Below are 15142 nucleotides of genomic sequence, written 5' to 3'. Positions count from 1 at the left end.
CTGTGTGTGTGTGTATGTGCATGCTTGTGTGTGTGTGTATGCATATGTGTGTGTCAGAGCGAGGAAAAGGTGCGCCAGCTGCAGGACATGCTGGAGATGGCAGAGCAGAGGCTGGCTCAAACCATGAGGAAGGCTGAGACACTTCCAGAGGTGGAAGCTGAGCTAGCACAAAGAGTGGCAGCACTTTCCAAGGTAACGCACACACACACACACACACACACTGTCCCAGAGCTTACATTGGCAGTTGTACTTACATGTAAGTGTCTCCCCCTGCAGGCTGAGGAGCGCCATGGCAACGTGGAGGAGCGGCTCAGACAGCTGGAGTCACAACTGGAGGAGAAGAACCAAGAGCTCGGAAGGGTGTGTGAGCATATATATATACGTGTGTGTGAGTTTGTGCGTGTGCACCCGCCCTGCAGGGTTTCTCTGACCTCTCCCTCTGTGTGTGTGTGTGTGTGTGTGTGTGTGTGTGTGTGTGTGTGTGTGTGTGTGTGTGTGTGTGTGTGTGTGTGTGTGTGTGTGTGTGTGTGTGTGTGTGTGAGAGAGAGAGAGAGCTGATGGTTCACATTAGTTGGAAGCCTTGACTCATGGCTCTGTGCTCCTTCATGCATACGCATACACAAACACACAGGACAGACACACATATCAAGAGCACTCCATTTTCCCTGTGCATTGTTGCGTGAATTTGAACCAAATCCACATATCTTGCTGCAACACAGTCCTGATTGGCTGCTATCTTTAGAAACTGAATAATTCACACAAGGCTAATTTCTCTCTCTCTCTGTGTGTGTGTGTGTGTGTGTGTGTGTGTGTGTGTGTGTGTGTGTGTGTGTGTGTGTGTGTGTGCACTGCCATCACTATATTTAGTTAAAGGAGGTATTTGAGGGTGAAGATATGTTTGTTTGTGTGTGTGTTAATTTTAACGAAATTAACATTGAATACATGCACAGCATACCAATTTAAGAGAAGGCATTTAACCCTTTTCATCGTCACGTAGATGACTGTAATTAAATCACTGTGGGCCAAGAGGACCCACGTATATCTGGTAGCTGGTGATCATGGGCTAAATACACACTTCATCCTTTAATCCATGCAGAGATGCTTGATTATCTGCACAAATAAACCCCAAATGAGTGTGTATCAAAGAGAAGATTTGATGATGTCACCCCCCCCCCCTTCAGGCTCGTCAGAGAGAGAAAATGAATGAAGAGCACAACAAGCGCTTGTCTGACACCGTGGATCGTCTGCTCACCGAGTCCAATGAGAGACTGCAGCTCCATTTGAAAGAACGCATGGCTGCCCTGGAGGACAAGGCAAGGCCTCTACACATGCATTCATCTAAGCAGTTCACAATGCTGTTTGCCTCACAGGACAAATGAATATACAGTGTGGCACATGTTCTTCTTGGACGTGACATATTTTGTTTTGACACACTTTCGTGATCTCTTTTGTGTAGAACTCCCTCATTCAGGACCTTGAGAACTGCCAGAAACAGCTTGAAGAATTCCATCACACCAGGGTCAGTGAGACTCACCTATCACACCCAACTTACATGCCCCGTATCAGCAGCATATTCTCTCAAGTGCTGGCTAACTCAGCTGCAGCCCATGGGGCAATCACAAATGAATGCATTGTTGGTGACAAAGGCCGGGCAGGCTTGTAAAGCTAACAGGAGTCCAGACAACCTAAACTAGCTCATGGTGTCGACACATGCATAATGAGAATAAGAGGTCCGACCCTTGGGTTTCTGAAAATATGGCCCCACTGAGCAATATAGTTGAATGTTCTGTTAATACCTCTCTACTTTTAAGTCAAATTATAAATGCACGACTTTAATCTCTACTTTTACTTGTAATGGTGTACCCTTGAGGAATAGTTATTGCTATGAATACATTGCCCATAATGCCCCTTCTCCCCCCCAGGAACGGCTAATTGGGGAGATTGAGAAGCTGAGGAATGAGATTGACCACTTGAAACGCCGAAGTGGAGCGTTCGGAGATGGAGCTCACCCTCGGTACACGCGGAAAACACTGTACACCTCCTCCACATGTCACTGCATACACACACACACACCCTCTGAAATGCTGCTGTTTACATCACTGATGGAAAGCTATTCTGTGTATATCCCAGGTCTCACCTGGGTAGCTCCAGCGACCTTCGCTTCTCCGTGGTGGAGGGCCAAGATGGCCACTATAGCACAACTGTGATCAGGCGGGCACAGAAGGGTAGAATGTCAGCGCTACGAGACGACCCCAACAAGGTGTTAATGATGTCTTTATCGGGCCGAAGCATACAGATCACAAGATCATGTGTCAACTGTTCTTTCTAACCACACGCAGCTCCTTTCCAAGTGCTTTTTTCCAAGTTCATGTCTGCTTTGCTAACAAGCGTCGGTGCTTGGCTGTCTGACTCACCATTCTCTACTAACCTCTCTGTCTCTCTGTCACCTGCTGCCATGGACATGCTGTCTGATGTAAGTTCCCTGTTCATCCATTTCTTCCCATTACTGCCCACGTACCACGAGTGTCGTGATGTATTTTATACATGTATGTGTTTTATCAAAACGAATGCATACAGCACATTCTTTTCCGATGCACTCATTCTTGTATTTAACACGTTTTACTGCATCTACATATGTAAAGACTCTTGTTTGTTGTGTCCAGGTGTGTGCTGTGTTTGAGCAGGACTACCCGTCTCTGCGCGGGAGCGTCAGCCACCTCCTCGGCAGCGACATCGAGGCAGAGTCGGACTTGGACGACGACGTGAGCTCCACCCTTCTTTCCCCCAGCGGCCAATCAGACGCTCAGACTCTCGCTCTCATGCTGCAGGAGCAGCTCGATGCTATCAATGAAGAGATAAGGTGACAAAGCGCAGGCACATGAGAAAACAGCACATGACGGTTTCATGAGCCCCATGGGGGGGGAAACTGGGCCAGCGCAGCAGCCAGATAATAACGGAGAACAAAGTATTCAAGATAACACGGGCAATAATTACAAGAAAATGAACATATTGGTGACTTAAAGGTGCTGCTGCTCTTTCTAGTTAATGCAATGCATGAAAGCCTGTAGTCAGACACATCTGATGGTGGACTCCTCACTCTTGGGCTCTGTTTCCTGCTGGGAGAGGATGCTGTGTATTGCAGTTTACAGTAAACTCAGTCCTCTTGTGACAGAATATGCTTCTGGGGAGGAGTTGCCAAATAGATGGTGATTATGCTGCAGAGGAGCCAGACTGCCTTGAAGAAATACAACAAAAAAATGCCTGTATGGGAAATTGTATTTTTATAAGGCACTATTTGCCAGGTTTTTTTCATACAGTAAATGATAAATGATTATTCCCCAGATTGATTGAATAAATAAGAAAAACAAATACAAGTCAGAGCCAAGAGATTTCATTTTGAGCTTTTTAACTGTTGTTAGTTGATTGATTGATGTAATATAATAATAATGTGTGTGCGCAGGATGATCCAGGTGGAGAGGGAGTCAGCGGAGCTCCGCTCTGACGAGATTGAGTCTCGCGTGAACAGCGGCAGCATGGACGGACTCAACGTGACGCTTCGACCCCGGGCGCTGCCCACCTCCGCCACCGCCCAGTCCCTGGCCTCATCGTCCTCCCCCCCCACCAGCGGCCACTCCACACCTAAGCACCACTCACGTAACGCCAGCCATCAGCTAGGCATCATGACCCTGGTCAGAGAGCACACACACGGGCCCGTTATGTCACACAAGCAGTATGTTCCTTTTAAAAAAAGCTCTCTCTGTAACCCTGTGTTGTTTTGTTTGATAGCCAAGCGACTTGAGGAAACACCGCAGGAAAGTAGCAGTAAGTTTGCAAACAAAACAAAACCTTGTATTGTTTTTTCTTTTCGTCCAAATGGCTTTTGTGACTGAGCTGATTTTTTTTTTTTTGGCGACTCTTCTAGTCTCCAGTTGAAGTGGACAAGGCTACCATCAAGTGTGAGACATCGCCCCCGTCGTCTCCCCGCAGTTTACGGCTAGAAACCAATTTCGCCCAGTTCACAGGCAGTCTAGAGGACGGCAGAGGGTAAACACACACACACACACACACACACACACACACACACACACACACACACACACACACACACACACACACACACACACACACACACACACACACACACACAAACAAGTTGCATGGTGTGATAAATCAGCATCAGTACAGCAGTCAGATCATTTTACGAGTCATCTTCAACTTTCCACCAACAACTTTGGAAGATTGTAGTGACTGGAACTGGATGTAAGACTTTCTCTCTGCTTCACACACAAAAACGAGTGTTTACCTGCCTTATTCAGAGTCGACAATAATAAAGACTTTGGTGTAGCATCGTTTCCTCTGTTTAAACTATTTGCAGCAAGACGAAGAAAGGCATCAAGTCATCTATTGGCCGATTGTTTGGGAAGAAGGAGAAGGGTCGAATGGAGCAGACTCTCGGGAGGGACGGACAGCTTATACCGACGTTAACAGGTTAGACTACGTACCGTGTGCCACACAAACAGTGGGAGATTGTGTGTCATTTACAGAGATACAAAACTACACCGTTTTTCTTTTTTACAGACTTTGATATGGGCATCGGTGACACCATGACTCTGGGAAAACTAGGCACACAGGCTGAGAGGGACCGCAGGATGAAGAAAAAGTAAAAGCATCCTTTCTGTCCCTGAATGTGTTCTTTATGTTCACTGAGCCTTTTCTTCGTTACGTCTCACTTCTATCTTTCTTTGTCCTTTTTTTAATTTCCATGTTAAGACACGAGCTTCTGGAAGATGCCAGGAAAAGAGGACTGCCGTTTGCCCATTGGGACGGTCCGACTGTCGTCTCTTGGCTAGAGGTACTCCCCTAATCTACCTTTGTATTGACCAGGGAATAATGTATTTCACAAAAAAACACTTTTTGTCTCACTGCTTATACATCTAATACGATGATAAATAGTTATAACTCTAGACTGACCATTATAGCCTTAGCTGCGGTCGCTTGCCCTTCTCTCTGACCTTTTTTTGGGTGACAATGGTGGTGACGTTGACTGTCTCGATGACCCTTGCCAGCTATGGGTGGGAATGCCAGCGTGGTATGTGGCAGCCTGTCGTGCCAACGTGAAGAGCGGGGCCATCATGTCAGCTCTGTCCGACACGGAGATTCAGAGGGAGATCGGCATCAGCAACCCCCTGCACCGACTCAAACTCCGCCTGGCCATCCAGGAGATGGTCTCCCTCACCAGCCCGTCTGCACCACTTACCTCCAGAACGGTAAAACAATACAACAGATTCACATGTGCAAACACGAAAACAGCAATGACATATAAACGAGCAACATGTATAAAGAAAGAAAAGTGACCCAGAATTGTGAATATGAACACATTACCCGACACAAAACCCTCTAGAACCTCCTCCACTGTTAGACGTAACCTTCCCTCTGCACCCTGGGGTGATGACCCCTTCACTCTACACCTTTGCTTTTTTTTATTCTTCTGTTCAGACCACAATACAGGGTTGACTTGTCCTTTTCCACTGCCATCAATTGCATGGGCTTCTGTGGAAAAAACGACACACACAAATAGTGCCCTATATAGCTACCTGCCTGAAATACACTCCCTCCCTTGGCATCACTCAACACCATGTTTGTCGGTGTGTGTGTGTGTGTGTGTGTGTGTGTGTGTGTGTGTGTGTGTGTGTGTGTGTGTGTGTGTGAGAATGTGTTTGTGCACATGGGGGTCGGTTTGTGTGAAAATATATACGATTGCATCCTTGGATGTGTGTTTTTGTGCGCATATGGGTGCTTGTTGTGTGCGTGTGTATGTGTTCGGGTGTGTGTTTTCGTCCTCTGCGCAGTCCTCCGGAAATGTGTGGGTGACTCATGAAGAGATGGAGAACCTGGCTTCCTCCACTAAAGCGGTCAGTACCATCTGGGTGCTCCCCCACCACCCGACACTCTCTCACACTCACACTGTCCCCACCGTGACACACATATGTCATCTCCCGGAAGACCCCTTTAAATACACCCTACGTCATACACGCACACGGTGCTCGTGCTGGTATTTGTATGTGGGTGTCGGATATAACTGTCATAACTGTGGAGGTATAATGAAGGTTAACTGCATCTGAATGTGGAATGTGCTTGTCTTTAGTCATCCCCTGTCTCTCTGATCTTGTGTATTGTCTCTGCCATGCTGCCACTCAGGACAATGAGGAGGGCAGCTGGGCACAGGTGAGGTCGCTGATCGCCACCTTCTGGCCAACACCTTTGATCTACAATGCTGTTTCTTGATTATATTTCTTTATGACTTTATTTTGACTAAAATCAGAGACTTTTTGTGTGTTAATTTGCTTTGGATTTTCAATGTTGTGGTTCTTTAATATATTTTATTTTTGATTGTTGATTCACTGACGCTCACTTAGGGTAACGCTTACCTTAGAATTAAGGATAGGCACAATCAACTGAGGCTTAAGCCTACAACTTAACTTCTGGCGTGCACGTTGTTCTTTTTAGTAAGCAGTGGCTTCCTTCGTGGTGTCATAGATACCCTGCTTGTTCAATGTTTTACGTATTGTAAACTCATGAACATGAGATGTTAGCCAGTTCCAATGTTGCCTACAAATCTTTGGCTGTCATTCGGGGTCGTTTCTTTACCTCATTGATGAGTCTTCGTTATGCTCTTGGTGTCATTTTGACTGGGCGCCCACTTCTTGGTAGAGTAGCAACAGTCCCAAAGTGTCTCCATTTGTAAATTGTATGCCTACCAATAGACCGGTGAATTTCTAAAGCCTTTGAAATAACTTTGTAACCCTCGCCAGCTTTATGTAAAATCAACAATTCTTGATCTTAGCTCTTTTTGGCGAGGCATGGCTCACATTAGCGTGTCCTTCTTGTGCAGAGCAAACTCCAAAGGTTTGAGGGGTTTTTATCACTCAGAGTAGCTGTAGTCCACACCTCCAAACTTATCATCTTAACGAGACTCCAGGTGTGCTAAAACCTGACTCCAATTAGCTTTTTTGAGGTCATTAAATCAAGGGTTCACATACTTTTTCCACAAGCACTATGAGTTTTTTTGGTTGTTTTCATTACATAGACATGAAAGTTCAAAAAATGTCATGTTATTATTTCAGACACATTATATTTGTCAATACCCTTGACTTAGATGAAGATCAGATCACATTTTATGACAAATTGAATCAGAAAACCATGAAATTCAAAAAGGTCCACATACTTGTTCTTGCCACTACATATGCAACACATTTTGTAACATTTTTATCCATTTAGATATATTAAATGTAAGATTTTATTAGTTTTGCCACTTCAGTAGTTTTTCTAAAACTGAGATCAGCCTCTCTCTCTTTCTGTTGCACACATTAGTAGCATTATGTACTCTTCTCCCTGTAGACTCTGGCATATGGCGATATGAATCATGAGTGGATAGGGAATGAGTGGCTGCCCAGCCTCGGTCTGCCTCAGTACCGCTCCTACTTCATGGAGTGTCTGGTGGACGCACGCATGCTGGATCACCTGACCAAGAAGGACCTGAGGAGCCACCTCAAGATGGTGGACAGCTTCCATAGGTCTGTAGCTGTAGGGCCGTTTGATCATCTGCTAACTGGACATATAGGCTAGCAATGGCAATGAGATGGCTAATGATGGGCTTGTGTTTTTTCTGTGTGTGTGTGTGTGTGTGTGTGTGTGTGTGTGTGTGTGTGTGTGTGTGTGTGTGTGTGTGTGTGTGTACCAGGGCTAGTTTGCAGTATGGGATTATGTGCTTGAAGAGACTCAATTATGACAGGAAAGACCTGGAGCGCCGGAGAGAGGACAGCCAACATGACATGAAAGGTACAATTTACACACACCCTGATACACACAGTGACAACAAAGCAAGCGCACACACACACGTTCAAACACTAAAGCGCACACATCCATAGTCACATCGGGCCACCTAGTGGATTTGCCTGATACTGTCAAGTTGGCCTGAGCATTGAAACAGCTGCACCTCAGACTGTCAAAAAGCCAGCTGAAGCAGGCTCACAATCTTATGATCCAAAGCCCCACATACCAAGAGACACAAACACACACACACATGCACGCATACACACACACTTAGCTAGCCCTCTCGCCCTTTTGACCTTGAGTTCTGCACATGAACTTGACTCAGCTGTCATGTCAAATCAGAGTCCTGCCCTGGTTATACACACACACACACACACACACACACTCACACACTCACACACACGCCGCCTGTTCAAACTTGGAAAGCTGGCTAACAGCTGTGCTTTAAATGAACAAAGGGAGTGTGCCGTTGAGTTGACACTATGTGGACATGCACATTATCTCTTTATCTCTCTCTCTTTCTCTCTCTATCTCTCTTACTCAAAATCAAGTTGCTCATATTTTTCTGGAAAGCATTGTTTGCTGTGATGCTCGATATAATTTGACGCTACAGTACCTGACGCCTGAGCTGCTCTCTGTTACTGTAGACGTGTTGGTGTGGACCAATGAACAGGTGATCCACTGGGTGCTGTCCATTGGTTTAAGGGAGTATAGCGGCAACCTGTTGGAGAGCGGCATCCACGGATCGCTCATCTCTCTGGACGAGACCTTCGACTACAGCAGCCTGGCGCTCATCCTGCAGATCCCAATGCAGAACACACAGGTGGTTACAGGGGGGGAGAAAGTTAGTTCTCTAAGCAGTCTTAATGTAATGTAAAATATGTTAAGATTTATTTCATTTTGTATGACAACATCCTACACATTCAACACTTTTCTTCCCAGCCAAGTGAGCTCATGCCTGGACCTTTTGGCCTTTCTAGACCCGATCCATCTTCCAACAGTCACAGTTGTCAAGTTTTTAATGAGATTAGTTGATTTACCTTGCAGTGACGGGGCGGTTTGTGAGCTTTTCACAGCCGGCCGCATGTCGCCAACATTTACTTCCTCCTGACATTCTGTATCGGTTGTTCTCTGATCAAATAGCCTCTGTTCGTTGTCCCCCCCTACAGGCTTCACTAGGCCTACAGATTACCTGCCAACAGTTTCATATTCACAGGTGAAAATATGGCTCGTGGTTAAAGAGGCACTTCAAGAGCTTTCGCTGACATTCTGCCAGCAGCTCCTGTTCATTTCTGACCCTGGTTGGTTAACACACGTCTACACTGTATCTGCTGCTCCACAGGCCCGGCAGGTGCTGGAGAGAGAGTTCAACAACCTGTTAGCCTTGGGGACCGACCGTCGACTAGAGGAGGTGACCTCTGAAGCTACAGCTTTCATCAAATACTCATTGGAAGAAGAAAAAAGGTCGCCTGACCTCACTTTCTTCTCTCTCCCTGTAGAGTGGAGATGACAAGACTTTTCGGCGCTCTCCATCGTGGCGCAAGAGGTTTCGGGCTCGCGAAGGAGGGTTGGGGATGAGCATGATGGCGGGCTCCATGGAAACGCTGCCTGCTGGCTTCCGCATGCCCTCCATGTCCATGCCGCCCTCTGTGAATTTGATGGCCAAGAAACAGCTCCAGCCTGAAGGTGTGTTCCACCGCTAACCTTGTGTTGTCCTGAGTGTGTCGACATGCTTCTCTTCTGCTTGTTCCGACTGACTAACTGCACGCTGTGTCTTCTCTGTCCCGCTGCGCTCAAAACCCCCTCTCTGCCACGCCCGCTCAAGCTCCTCCCCCGGCCACGCCGAGACTCGACCCCTCAGCCGTGCGGACCTATTCATGCTAACTCCTCCGCTTACTAACAGGAGCGCTAATGCTAACAGGTAAGCTAACAAAACACATAACCGGAAACCGCTGCACTTACACGCTGCTTTCAACCAGCATTGCCCAGCTGTACGGCACGTGGTGTGAACTTCACAATACCATACTTATATCATACAGGTTTACATCTGTAAAAGGAAAGTGCTATTGATTTTTGCTAAGACAGTTGCTTACACCGATTTAATTTAGCTACCTGCTTGTGCTACAAAGCACAAATTCAGCCTTTCTCTTCCATCCTTCCTCACTTCCCTCACCTTTTTTCTCTCCTCCAGTGCATTCTCATTACCTATACGGACACATGCTTGCGGCCTTTTGAGAGTGATATGCCAAATCTGGAGAGGAAGTCCTGGGTGCCACTGGGGAGGGGTCTTTAACCCCTTGCTGCTGCCCGGCCTCGCCTCCCATCCTTCACCTCTCACCTCTCCTTCGGACATGTGCAATACAGAGGCCAACTCTGACCTTTGAACTCTTTGAGAGTGCCCATTGGCTGCGCTCGCTGCTGTAAAGGAGACTCATCCCCGTCTCTCCCAGTTTACCCCAGTGCTCCCAGTAGCCTTGTTGTTGTGGTGTTGTGCTCCCGCTCCCCTGGTCTCAGCTCTCGGTTCTTGTCCTGGTTCTAATCCCTCAACAAGTCCAAACCAATCTTCCAGTGTCATCATGTACTCGGCAACACAAACGTTATTTTGTGTAAAAAAACAAAACAGAAAACAAACAAAGATTAATAGGGATGGTGACAAGTCGTTGATTTGGACTTGGGAATGATGAATACTTGTATAAATGGCAGATCCCACTGCACATTGCCCCTCTACCGGTTATGCAAGGTATTACTCATTTAGCGTCTGTACATAAAATGGATGACTTATGTTTTTTATAGAAATATTATATATATATATATATATATATATTGGAAATATATATGAAAAATAATATAATATCATTGCTGTATGAAACCCAATGCCCTGTATTCAATAGTGACTGTTCTTTCTCTCTCTCTCTCTCTCTCTCTCTCTCTCTCTCTCTCTCTCTCTCTCTCTCTCTCTCTCTCGTTCTCTCTCTCTTTGTCGGACCTTTGTGTGTCTTTTTGCTGTATGCTGTAAGTGTGTGAATTGTTAGTGGGATGGTCTCACTAAGGAGGGGGTGTGTTTCTACAAGGACTCTTCACAGGTTCATGGGTCCAATTTCAGACTTCTCTCTTTTGCCTCTTCTCCTGTACTTTCCTTTATCCTCCACCTCCTCCTCCTCTTTTGACACTATGTAGCTGTTACCTCTCCTCTTTTCGCCTCTCTCGCCTTCAGTATGACACTATGTAGCCTAGAATAGAGAGAATCCTTTAATATGAAGTGTGTGTGTGTGAGTGAGTGAGTGCGCATGTGTGTGAGTGAGTGAGTTAGCGAGTCTCTCTGCTCGAGACTTGTTGTGTTTGAAAGGCCGACCCCAGCCGTGTGACCATGACTTTTTTTTTTTTTCTGTGGATGGGTAGTGTGAACACTGTAGCTCCTCTCTGTTGATTCCTTACTTTCTCTCAAATCAAACTGTAAACTGCTGCTCGACATCAGCCAATGATATACACGTTCAACTGCTCAATGTGACGGACTCTTCTTGTGCTGTTTCCGTCACCTCCCGTTTAGTTTCCATGGAGACGTGCCACTGAGCAGTCAGTACTCTCGGGTGAGCGACTCTTCATCCAATGAGAACACAGCATATGAACCAGTAAAGTGCTGGATGGGTGTACAATCGTTTTATTTATTTTTGATTTCAAAGTTTTTCCAAGGTGTCTAAAAGGTGTAATGTGCTATGTGGCAGCTACGAGTACTGTGTCTTTATTCCAGGTGTGAAACAATGCTGACAAATCAAGATTTTATTATTTGGCTATTTAAAAAAAGTGAACTGTATTTATGACACTATATAGACATGAGTAAAGCTGTTTTTTAAAGATGTTGGCTGTTGTGTTCATTTTGAGGTTGTCACGGTCAAAATATGTACAAACAATGTATTGAAAATGGTCTTTATTGGAGGAATTGGACAGAAAATATCACTTTTCAGAACATCTACAAGTACACAACAAATCTTAGTTATAAAAGTCAAAAATAAGTTAGCAAAAAATAAAATGGCAAAACCACTCTGTAGAAAAAGGGAACGTATTTACATCACTAGCATTCATAACCAGTTTAAATTAAGCAGATCTTGGTCAAAACTGCCATGGTACATATTGGCCCCACAAATTAACACACACAAAAAGAATGAAAGATCAGGGAGAGGTTTCAAAAAGAGGAAAACGTAAATTAAGTAAGGAGAAAACCAGGGTTTTTCATTCCTCTGTGGCTCTATCAGACTGAAGGCAAGCCCAATGGAGATCCACTCTAGTTACTAGGCTTTGGGTTCATGCAGTTAAGTCCTTGAATCTCTAGTTAGACGAAGCCCCGGTGGCTCTGACACGTCTAGACCGCAGGATAAGGCAGGGAATAAAGGGAATAAGGCCTCATTGTGAACAGGAGGAATTCGGTTTGGCTAGCAGACCCATTGATCAGCAGAGATACAATTCAAATAAATCAACATCTTAAATTTGTTTAGCATAAGACACTCAGATCAGTAGAGTTGGAAAAAAATAAATTAAATTGGACCAGTTATCAGCGTGCTTTGCCAATTGTCATTCTCCTTTTTGTCTGTGGCTCTCTGTGCATCTATGGGTCCGCTGTCCGGAGGGTCTATTTGGGAATGTCCACAGGAAAGGTCACGGGTCCGCCTGCTGCGGTGATGCCCTCCACGATGGAGGTCAGGGCACGCATGTTCCCCTGCTCTGGAGAGTCAGCAGCGCTCAGGAGATCTGCAAGGAGACCCGGTGGCACGTTAACTGAGCACTGGGTCTGTTTTATGCTGTCTTAACGAGAAGGTGCGTGAGCTGTACTCACCCTCGCTGCTGTAGCTCTGCGTGCACTGCTCTGGAGTGCTGCTCCACTCCGGGCTACTGCAGCAGGTGCTGCCTGAACTGGGCTCACTCGACGACACCTGTTACCATGGAGATGCACACACAGACGTTGCTGTCAGTCACTCGTGTGTTATGACATGGCACACCCCCCCTGCCCCGCACAGAAACACTGCCACACACTACAGCGCGGTGTAATACCACACACGCACCGACACTGAAGCATCACAACATGATGAACATGAGCATCTCTTCCATCAGAAAACACAGTTGTAAATAGAAGAGATTTGCCAGATTGATCTATATTCCTGTCTGATCAGTTTGCTATCGTTGTGTCTTTGAACCTTCAAATAAGTGAAAGCCTTCTATAGTCTTAACACAACTGAATACCTCGTTCTAATCTTAAAAATGTCTTTAAATAAATGTGAGACAATGAGAGGAAGTGAATCTGTTCATTCTATGCCTAAATGCGTAGACGGATACACCAGCCATTCACCCCAAACCGTCATGGTGATCTAATGGGAAGCAGGCTTTAAGTATCAGTTTGTCTCACATTGTCAAGATCATTTACTTTAACCATTTTTTAAATTTTTGTATCACTTCCTCTGCTTCACATCTCCTCTTTGTCTTAACATCTCCTGCCTTTATGGATTTCCCTGCCTGTCCTCTCTGTTTTTCTTTTGGCTCTGCTCTCAGTCATCAATGAGTGACCTTCTACTCCCAATCATCCGTCCTCCGTCCTACTCACTCTGGGCTGGGCAGCGCTGGGTCGGTAGTGCAATCCCTGCTGTCCCGTCTCAGTGTCCTGCTGGTTGAGGGAAGACACCAGGGCCTGCAGCCTTTCGATGTACTGGATGGCACTCCGCAAGATCTCCACCTTGGGCAGCCTCTGGTTTGGGTTCATCAGGGTGCTCCTCTTCAGAGCGTCGAAGGCCTCGTTCACCTTCTTCAGACGCCTCTTCTCCCTCATCGTGGCAGCTCTCCGGCGGTCCATGGTGACTGTCTTCCTTTTGCACAGCTTACAGGCCCAGGGCAGGCACTGACCCGGGCAGTGGGGTTCGGACTGAGGTGACAGGCTGGACGGAGAGGCTTTGTCCTCCATTCCTGTCACCCCAACTCCAACACCCCCAGACAGACTCCCGCACAAGCCCATCATGGAGTTCCTATCCTGGTAGGTGGATTGGTCATACCCCCCAGGCAAGCGAGAGGGGAAGTAGCTGTCCCCTCCCTCGTAAAAGCGCTGGTCGGGGAAGAAATACGGGTTGGTCTCGAAAAGCTCCATCCTGGACAACGCTGTGGTCTGAAGGCGGTAAAGATTCCTGCTTCCCCTGGACCTGCCCTACTGTACGTGTGGTTCGGTCCTGTGCCTGGAGCGTGTGTGTCGGAGTGTACGTGCGTGCGCCTGTCTTCGTCTGACTTTGTGATGAGTGGAAGACGTGTGGAGAACAACTGGTGTGGAGCAACTGTAGCCTGGCATTTAAACCCCTCTGCCTGCTGCAGGATCACAGGGTTAAATTTAGCACGAGCCCCCAGAAACCTGACACGACGTTTAGCTGTTGCTGCACATCTACACTTCACATCTCTGTTGGGCCCTGCCCGGCGAGGGCTTTAGGGCCCGTCCCTGTGTGTGTGTGTGTGTGTGTGTGTGTGTGTGTGAGTGTGTGTGTGTGTGTGTGTGTGTGTGTGTGTGTGTGTGTGTGAGTGTGTCTTACGGGGCCGGGATATGATCAAGTTGCTGAGGAAATGGGAGAGATAACTCGGGATCAAAGATGAGCGTCTTAATGAGCTAATCCTAGACTCGCGCCTCCCTCCATGACATACACATGAAGTCCCCCGCCATGGGGGGCTGAGGAGCGGGGGCACTCGGGACAGTCTGGGGACAGCTGTCACTTCAACTAGGAGCCAATGATAAGCAATGACAAGAAGTTGTTTGGCTCCTAGTTCTAGAAGGGAAGGAAATGAGATTGTTGGTTGAGAGGGATCAACTAGTGCTGAATATGTAAACATTTAGGAGGTAAAGAAGCACATTCCTTTGTTGGGTCTTGATTTTTTTACGTAACCACATTCATATCTACTGACTTTCCTTCTGAGATGATTGCACAGGGTGATGCAAGTGACCTTCTGGGCTATACTGGACTCAGAGTCAGGCAGGCCTGCGCAGGACCAGACAAAGCGTCGTACAGTAAGGCGAGTTGACACCGGCTCCTGTTACTCTCAGAAATCGCGGGACAGTAATCAGATGTCCCCACAGAGGTACAGTCTTCTTCCTTGTCCTGACCTCTTCCAGTTAGTCACAGTGTTAGCCTAGCCACCGGGTGTTAATCCATCCAGGACATGTCTCACTTAATAGCTCACCGGCTAATTCGGACCGGCTTCCGCTAACACGGACAAACAGCCAAAACACACATTTCTGTCATCAGAGAAGTGGCCTGGAAGGACAGGCATAGTGCGGGATGTGTTACATTCC

At 46.7% G+C, this 15142-nt stretch overlaps 2 protein-coding genes across 8 annotated transcripts in view; one reads left to right on the top strand and one right to left on the bottom strand.

Annotated features, from left to right (window-relative positions):
• The window catches only part of ppfia4 (PTPRF interacting protein alpha 4), a 49385-nt gene extending 38626 nt beyond the window's left edge, over positions 1-10759 (top strand). Inside the window, exons 9-31 of one of the 7 annotated variants that reach the window (XM_084032263.1) lie at positions 58-192; positions 277-360; positions 1182-1313; positions 1457-1519; positions 1923-2014; positions 2131-2260; positions 2664-2860; positions 3461-3689; positions 3787-3822; positions 3923-4044; positions 4376-4488; positions 4579-4660; positions 4771-4852; positions 5067-5267; positions 5850-5912; positions 6199-6225; positions 7399-7574; positions 7742-7839; positions 8481-8656; positions 9176-9244; positions 9333-9519; positions 9659-9754; positions 10025-10757. In XM_084032263.1, the coding sequence (XP_083888389.1) occupies positions 58-192; positions 277-360; positions 1182-1313; positions 1457-1519; positions 1923-2014; positions 2131-2260; positions 2664-2860; positions 3461-3689; positions 3787-3822; positions 3923-4044; positions 4376-4488; positions 4579-4660; positions 4771-4852; positions 5067-5267; positions 5850-5912; positions 6199-6225; positions 7399-7574; positions 7742-7839; positions 8481-8656; positions 9176-9244; positions 9333-9519; positions 9659-9717 (2553 nt within the window). In that variant the 3' untranslated portion in view covers positions 9718-9754; positions 10025-10757. Of the gene's footprint in view, positions 1-57; positions 361-1181; positions 1314-1456; positions 1520-1922; positions 2015-2130; positions 2261-2663; positions 2861-3460; positions 3690-3786; positions 3823-3922; positions 4045-4375; positions 4489-4578; positions 4661-4770; positions 4853-5066; positions 5268-5849; positions 5913-6198; positions 6226-7398; positions 7575-7741; positions 7840-8480; positions 8657-9175; positions 9245-9332; positions 9520-9658; positions 9755-10024 lie in introns of all 7 variants that reach the window. The other 6 variants (XM_084032264.1, XM_084032265.1, XM_084032259.1 and 3 more) reach the window with 6 other exon arrangements.
• Positions 10760-11759: 1000 nt separating this feature from the next.
• Positions 11760-14133, bottom strand: myog (myogenin). The gene is made up of 3 exons (XM_084032490.1): positions 13424-14133; positions 12662-12758; positions 11760-12576 (listed from the first exon to the last, which is right to left on the bottom strand). The coding sequence occupies exons 1-3, from the start codon at positions 13955-13957 to the stop codon at positions 12458-12460; spliced, it is 750 nt and encodes a 249-aa protein (XP_083888616.1). The 5' UTR covers positions 13958-14133; the 3' UTR covers positions 11760-12457.
• Between the last annotated feature and the right edge of the window lie 1009 nt (positions 14134-15142).

The sequence above is a fragment of the Eutrigla gurnardus genome (assembly GCF_963514095.1).
Source record: "Eutrigla gurnardus genome assembly, chromosome: 2".
In the NCBI taxonomy this organism is placed as follows: domain Eukaryota; kingdom Metazoa; phylum Chordata; class Actinopteri; order Perciformes; family Triglidae; genus Eutrigla; species Eutrigla gurnardus.
The sequence above is the reverse complement of the archived record's forward strand: the minus strand, read 5'-3'. Positions and strand labels throughout refer to the sequence as shown.

Bases quoted from the DNA above. Each gene is read 5' to 3' on its own strand.
- myog (XM_084032490.1), bottom strand. From the start codon at position 13,957: ATGGAGCTTTTCGAGACCAACCCGTATTTCTTCCCCGACCAGCGCTTT. The intron at 12,759-13,423 runs GTGAGTAGGACG...CCATGGTAACAG, and splicing joins CCAGCGCTGCCCAGCCCAGA to GTGTCGTCGAGTGAGCCCAG. The intron at 12,577-12,661 runs GTGAGTACAGCT...GTCTCCTTGCAG, and splicing joins GCAGAGCTACAGCAGCGAGG to ATCTCCTGAGCGCTGCTGAC.